Here is a 7,854-nt window from a genome sequence, read left to right as displayed (position 1 = left end):
AGAACCTTCACAGGGCCAAGGTCCTCTCCTCCTATTGATGATCAAATTGCAATCCTCTACTATACACAGCATGACACAATCTTGAGTCCTGTGGGATCTAAAGCAGGTTGGCCTATGGGCACGCGTGTGGGGGACTGCTGTGGTTGTAACTTCATGTAAGAAAACCTAGCCCACTATGTGCACTACTGTTTTGTGGACTGAGCCCTGGACTGGATATGAGAAGAGAAAGCAAAGTGCTAAACAAGCAAGCAAGGATGAGTTATTCTCTTTGTTCAATAAGACTAGCTACTTGATATTCTGCCTTGACTTCCCCAAATATGATAACTGCAGCCTAGAATTATAATCCAAGCTCACCCTTTCTCCTCTGAGCTTCCTTTTGTCGGGATATTTTTATCACAGCAGCTGACATGAAACTAGAACACCTTTAATCACTTTCTTCTCTGCCTGATGTTTTAATCACATCTAGGATCGATTCTGGAGAAAGACCAGGTCCAGAGACTCTAAGTTTCACTGCCGTGGAGTTGATGCCAATCGCAACTGGAAAGTGAAATGGTGTGGTAAGTGTGAAATGGCTGGATTTCAGAGCCTAGAACCCCACGGGTATGGGCCAGACTGAACTCCACTAGGAGGCAGATGCATGTGTTTGTGTGTGGAATCTTCACAGAGGCATAGAAGAAAGTGGAGGTATGGCTCAGGAGAAACTCGTAGATTTTAAGCACTACAAGTAGATAAGTAAATAAATGAAAAAAAAATAGACATGAGAGGGGTTGGCTTAGTGGTTAAAAATGCTGGGTACATTTCCAGAGGTCATGAGTTCAATTCCCAGCAACCACATGTTGCTCACAACCACTGTAATGGGATCGGATGCCCTCTTGTGCTATGTCAGCAACAGGGTACTCATATACATAAAATAAATAATAAACCTTTAAAGAAAAAATTGCAATATAATGTAGAAGGGGTTTTGATATGTAAAAGAAAATCAAAGGTTTAAATTCATCAACCTAATACTTAAAATTAAAATTTTAAACACAAAAAAAGCTTGAGAAATATTTGCCATTGATAAAACTAAAGTAGCAGCTTATGTATCACTGTGTGAATTGGTTCAGTGTTTCCATATATGCTATCAGAACAACACTGATGCTGACATCACATCTACAGTAAACAAAGCTTACTGGTGGCTAGAGTCCACCATCCTACCACTGATTCCTTTACTGGACACTCACACTGGAAAGAGATTTCTCTGCATTCCACACCATTATTTCTCATTCAGGAGGAGAGTGTCATTTTATGAAAGGAATCCTTTTGCAGAATAAAGGAGGTAGGCGGGACTGGGAAAGAATAAGAAACTCCACTCTCTGGAATACCTGGAACATAAATAGGAGGAGAAAGAATCATTCTGCAAGAGGTATTATCCAAAGTTGCCCATTTGCAGAATCTACAATTAAATCTTCCAGAATGTAAACCATAGAAATCCATTCATTCTACTGTCTGTATTAGAAGCCAATATCTCATCCCACCAACATCAGACATAATAACTGAGCATCTATTCATCCTTCCAGGCAACAGCACTGGTGAATAAAAACACAAATTGCTGATTAAAAAAAGAACCTATGACCTCAAATTATGACAGACATTGTTTGATTCTGAGCAGTGATGAGGGTGACTCTCTGTAATCTGGAAGCTATGACACCATTCAGGAGATTTTTTTTTTTTCCAGAATCAAGGGTAACTCAATCACTGGGCACAATAACTAGAATCCTAATCTTGTAAGCCACATTCAATCTAAATCCTCCGGTGGTGAATCCTGATGGATTCACCATCTAAACCAGGGCTCACTAGTAGCTGTATCTTGTCCTCCTGATGTCCCTGTCCAAAAGCCTGTATCTCTTTCCTCGCCCTTCTCTTCCTCCCTCTGACCCAGAAGTCCCACCTACTCACCCAGTGATTGGTTTCTCTATTCATTAGAAGAGTTACATGAAGTCCTGAGTACTTAATTCAATCCTTGTCCAGACAACCTCTCTTAGAGAAGTTGAATTAACATCAAAATACAAACAGCACTAGGGCTATCCACACTTCCCCCTTTCTGTCCAATTAAAAGACTTTTATCTCAGATATAAATTGAACACAACTATTATGATTTTATAATTTATAAAGTACAATATAAACCTAATATCCAGTCTATCATTTTTGTCAATTAAATAGAACACTCTGTCATCTATCCTAACTTAAAAGACTTATAAATCCATATTTTATATTTTATATCCTGGTTTAGCTTGTATACTATCTGAAAACTATCTTCTGAAATATATTTTCTTAATATTAAATAGCCTGAGTTGGCTATGAGACAGATTATAACTAGTCTTTCAACCCTGTCAGAAACCTGAGAACTACCAAGATTATCTGAAAATATAGGAAGCTTAACACAGAACTGAGACAAACTGTAGAGACAGCTGCCTACCCCAGTAAGTCAGGAAGTTGGAGCATCAGTCTTTAGCCTCCTAGCCCAGAGTATTCTGGCAGACCTTGAAAAACAGGAATTATTAAAGACTAGCTTATTCTGTCTTGGCAGAACTAAGCTGTCCTAACCTGTAACTTGTATCCTCTCAAGAATGGTACAGGTCTGCAGGAGAGATAGGCAATTTCTGCCCAGTGGCCACCTAGTCACACTGTACAACCACACCTGGAGGTATAGATGCTCAGCTGCTTCTTTGAATCCATAAAATTGGTGCTACTAGGAGCAGATTTGTCTCAACAACAAGTAAATAAATAACATTAAGTGTCACATTCTATGAGTTTCTGACCTTTTTGAAAACCATCCATCTATGTAAAGTAATCTGGACTACTGTTACTTAACTATCCTCAGATATTTATAACTAAGATATTTGAAAACACCCTAACAATAATCTCAGAGCCATGAATTTGCTATCTGGCCCTTAACTCATAGTTTTGAACATCTCAAATCAGTTTATAATAATAGTTATAGAAGGACTGGTCCAAGCCTTGTATCTTTAAATTTTTTGTATCAATAGAAGCAATTTATACCAATGAAAATCTTGACTTTGCATCAAAATAAATTCTTTACCAAAATAAGAAATAAGAAACTCCAACTTAGTAACTATTGTAAAGATTTCTACCAAATGAGATTATGGCTACACAATCAATTCTAGCTATTTCCTCCTTTCCAATTGTGATCATTTCTAAAGTTCCCAGAAAGGCAACTTAGAATTCAAAGGCAACTTTGAACCTCCAACTTCAAAGCCCAGGGAACTGGGACTACGACTCTTCATAACTTCTTCAAGCTGAATATGGGGTTGAGATATCTTTGAAGGGGGAGAAGGGTAGGGAAAATGGGAGATTTCGTTGGCCTTAAGAAGGCCACACCAATAATTGTTTTAGTCTCTGATGTCCTGACTGGATTCAGCTGAAAGTCCAAGAGATCAGGAGTTCAAAGCAGGTCAGTTCAGCATGTCTGACAATGAGAGTCACCAAGGTTGTATATTCTGTAATATATAAATCTCAATACAAAATTTTAGTATCATCAAGATACCTTTTTTGTTTGATTCTCTGGAATTTAGTTCTTTGGGGGGGTGTATCCCTTTGTCATATCTGATCCATATTACTCTGGAAGGTGTATAGACACTAATCACCTTTTCTAAAAATGCAAAGACAAAGCCTTTCTCCCAAAGCAGCATATCCTTGAGCCAGTGACCAGAAAAACCTTTATTTTGACCTCTCTCCCAGAGAAATAATATAACCACCAAGCTCAAAATCACACCCATTTTGAAAATTAAAATAATCCAAAACAAATGAAGTAAAATAAAATACCATATGTGCCTATTCTTAGGCTCTTTTCTATTTTGTCATGTCAGGAAAAAATGAACCCAAAATTCCTGTAGAGCCCGCGTTCAAAGAATATAAGTTAGTTATCCTGCAGACATTATTATACCATCTTTAAAACAATTGAGTCACACCTCTATCTATACCTGCTTATAAGCAGGCAGATTGTCAAACCAAAATTTAAACCCAAAATTCCTGTGGAGCCCACGTTAGACAGATATGAGTACCTGTAAGACTTATTAGAGCAATATATCTTTATACCATCTTTAAAGCAATTAATTCAAACTTTCACTAATATTGCCTATAGGAAGCAGGTTGTTTTTACTTGTTAAGCTCTCTGCCTAGAGCAGCCATCCTGTTATATTAGCTATCTGTTGAGCTCTCTACCTGGAGCCACAGACATTATTAATTAATACCTGTTCATGGCAGGCTATTATCACTGCCCTCTCTACTTGGAGTCAGTGACTAATTTCCCCTATCCTACTTCTGAACCACAGGCGAAATTCCCCACGTGACTTGGACAAAAATCTCTATAGAAATCTATCCTAAAAGCAAATAATCCCAATATTACAAATTCACAGTTAAATCAATATTTAAAATTCACAGTTAAATCAAGGAGTAGGAAGCTTCCATTCTCTGGCTCTGTGACTCAGAGCAGCCATCTTGTCTCTTTCCACACCAGGGAACCTCAGAGCCCTCTTTCTTTGTTTCAAGACTCCATGTGACTTATCCCAATGCCACCTTTCCCTCATTTAGAAAATAGAACTCTAACTCTCATGCTAATAATCTTAAGTTTCAAGTGGATTCTTACCCAACACATTGGTCTGCCATCTGTTGTGGGAAATAATAAAAATGCAATTCATGCTACTTCATCAGGCCCCAGTAGGCTGGTCAGTCAGGCACTGGTAGGCATGACCAGCCTGTTCTTATCTTGTGGAGGGAGACTTTCTGACTCAAAGCTCTGAAATCTCTCCACCCATCTCACTAAGTTCCCACTGGTGGGTCATTACCACACCAAACCCATGCTTCAAAATTCTCACAGCTTTTTGGGGTGCACTTCTTGCAAACCCACTCTTTATTGTTGTACGTTTCTCTCTGGAACCCAGTTGAGCTGCTGTGTGAAGGAAAACACCACACAAACTTAGTTCAGAATCAGGGGTAACTTAATTGCTGGGTGCGGCTACTAGAATCCTAATCTTGTAAGCTATATTAAATCTCAATCCTTGGGTGGTGAATCCTAGCAGATTCACCATCTAAACTGGGAACACTAGTAGCTACATCTTGTCCTTCCATTGTCCCCATCCAAAAGCCCCGTTCATGAGATTCTTGAAGGAACACAGGTGAAATGGCTAACTCCCTTCCAGTACAAACAGCCATCTAAACACCACTGGCCTTCCTCCTCCTATCTAGAACTGGGTCAGTTAACCCCTGAACCTTACAACTTCCTTTCTTTGTGTGATACAAGCAATAGTGAGAGTGCCTACATTTGTGGAGAAAAGAACACATTGCATGAATATTCTGTGGTAGGATAGATGGCATTTTAGAGATACAAATTGTTTTCTCCAAACTAAGCTAAATTGATGTGTTTATAGTAAGTCTCTCCAAGTATTTGTAGCACTCTTCCCTAACTTAGCCTTCAGTAGAGTGGACTTAAGGGTTTTTCAGATCTGATTACTCTCATGAGGGTGGGACCCTCAGGAATGGCATTACTGACCATACAAAGGTCAAAGGAGTTTAATTTCCCTTTCTTCCATGTAACTTATAAGGCTGCACCTATGAGGAAACAAGTCCTCACCAGATAGTGAAGTATCTAATAGCTGAAACTTAGCCTCTCTACCCTCTAGAACTTTGAGATACAAATTTCTATTTACAATTTATCCAATTTGGGATATTTTGTTCTAGCAACCTGAATAGACTTAGATATTCCCTCAATCTTCTAATTTAAAAGAAAAATTGCGTGTATGTGTCCTTGTCTGTGTGAACATCTATGCATGTGTGTGTGTAAGTGTGTGAGTGTGTGAGTGTGAACTCCCTCATACACTGAGACCAGAAGAAAGCATTAGCTGCTCTTCTCTACAGCTCTTCCAGAACGTGGGAAATGTGTCTCCTTAGCCAGACTAGACGTTAGCAAGTCCCAGCAATCCTCCTGTCTCTACCCTTTCTTGGAGCTGGGCTTGTTGAGTGAGTGCTAGAATATCATCTCCAGAATATCAGCAACTGCTCTTAACATCTGAGACATTTCTCCAGGTTCTGCTCTGTTTTTTTTAAATTCCCCTTCCATTTTCTCTGGTGGAGGTATTTACTGTCCCAAAACTCTATGGATGTTCCAATAATTACATAGTCATATGTATATAATATCCACATGTACATCATGTGTTTGCCACAGTCACCTCAAGAGAGGAAAGCCATCCGAGTGTAACGGTAGTAGGCGGGCAGCTCTGCCTATGTAATGGGAGAATGTTGATTATATTCCATTACAGAGTAAGGTGAGCCTTGCTGCTCTTTGTTCATTCTTAACCCAGCATGTTTCTTTAATGCACAGTCCTCCTTGATTTCTTTGTTTCCACTGCAGTTTCTACTACATATCTTTTCATTCTTCCTTTTTTTTTTAATTACTCATTTTTTTTTTTTGATTCAACACTTGGGACAGAGAAAGGATTATATCAAACTTCACTTGCAAAATAGACTGGTGTAAATAATGTGCAAATGCAGGCAGCCAGGCTAGGACCATCTATCCGTCCTCAGATCTCTGCAGTGAATTCAGCTGATCAAAAGACAGGCATATGCAGGCTGCCCCCCTCTCAGCCTCAGGTCTATCCCACTATAGCTTTGTGCTTAATTAATGAGCCAGGAAACCATGCTGAGGGAACTACTATAAGATCACAAGTGTTCAAGTGTAAGATCACAAGTATTATTCAGGGAAGTGTGACTTCCCTGAATAAACCACAAATAAGCATCCATAACACAAATACCCAGGACCACAGGAAATGCCCCAGAGTCAACACCAAGCTGAAAACACAACTGTTTCCTTCTCCCTCTGTCTGGGGTCTCAGATGTAAAGAACAGAAGGTAAGACTACTTCTTCATGTGAAAACCCCGCAGACACCCACATGCGGTGGATATCCCTTAGAGCAGTGTAGTGGAGAGAATGGCTTAGAGAGAACATGAGGATGCAGGCACACCTTCCTAATGCTTCACAGCTCCCCCGGGAACCTTTAGGGCCTGAAGTGAATACTTCTTTGCAAGATTAGCAGAGGGGCACAAGCCAGAAGAGTGAAGCAAACTGGGAGCAAGCATACACATGTACTCATGAGTTTACTTGCATTCATTGAGCATGTTACCCTTGGAGAGTCCCTTACTCCCTTTAGAATGTGCCACAAGCATTGATCTTCCGACATTGGAGCAAATATAGAAGAAAGTGTTCAACTCCTAAAAGCTTTGATCCTTGAAAAATAAAGTATTATTAAACATGAATTTCTATTTAGAAAAAAAGTACATAACAGGATAATGCCCAGGATCAGAGATGAGGAGGACCCAACATCTATCCCAACACCAGGAGTAACTGGGACTAGGCACACAGGAACTCTGCCAGCCCAGTGGCTTGGGTTGCTTCTGGTCTGTCTGGGCCAGCCTGTGCCCTGAGCAGACCTTGGGTGCAAACTCCAAAGCCAGCCCCACAACACCCAGAGGAAGCTCCACTCCCAGGTGCTCTAACAAGCCCAGGATCAGAGGATCCCAGAATCACAGGATCCCAGAGACAGCTTGACTCTGAGGAGTTCTGACACAACCAGGATCACAAGAACAGACTCCAGTCAGATTTAGCAAGGGCAGGTAGCACTAGAGATAACCAGATTGGGGGTAGGGGGAGAGCATAAGAAAATAAACAACACAAACCAAGGTTACTTAGCATCATCAGAACCCAATTCTCCCACCACAGCAAGTCCTAGACACATTACACTGGAAAAGCAAGATTCAGATATAAAATCACTTCTCATGGTGATGATACAGGACTTTAAG

The 7,854-nt window shown here is 40.1% G+C and overlaps 1 protein-coding gene and 1 long non-coding RNA gene across 3 annotated transcripts in view; one reads left to right on the top strand and one right to left on the bottom strand.

Annotated features, from left to right (window-relative positions):
• The window catches only part of Cpa6 (carboxypeptidase A6), a 374,787-nt gene that overhangs the window by 310,661 nt on the left and 56,272 nt on the right, over nucleotides 1–7,854 (top strand). For both annotated transcript variants that reach the window (XM_031366851.1, XM_031366852.1), the window contains one exon: nucleotides 467–557. In XM_031366851.1, the coding sequence (XP_031222711.1) occupies nucleotides 467–557 (91 nt within the window). The remainder of the gene's footprint in view (nucleotides 1–466; nucleotides 558–7,854) is intronic.
• Nucleotides 1–7,854, bottom strand: part of LOC116088167 — a 106,619-nt gene that overhangs the window by 75,246 nt on the left and 23,519 nt on the right. The window lies entirely within an intron of this gene.

Source organism: Mastomys coucha, unplaced genomic scaffold, assembly GCF_008632895.1.
Source record: "Mastomys coucha isolate ucsf_1 unplaced genomic scaffold, UCSF_Mcou_1 pScaffold14, whole genome shotgun sequence".
Classification (NCBI taxonomy): Eukaryota; Metazoa; Chordata; class Mammalia; order Rodentia; family Muridae; genus Mastomys; species Mastomys coucha.
The sequence above is the reverse complement of the archived record's forward strand: the minus strand, read 5'-3'. Positions and strand labels throughout refer to the sequence as shown.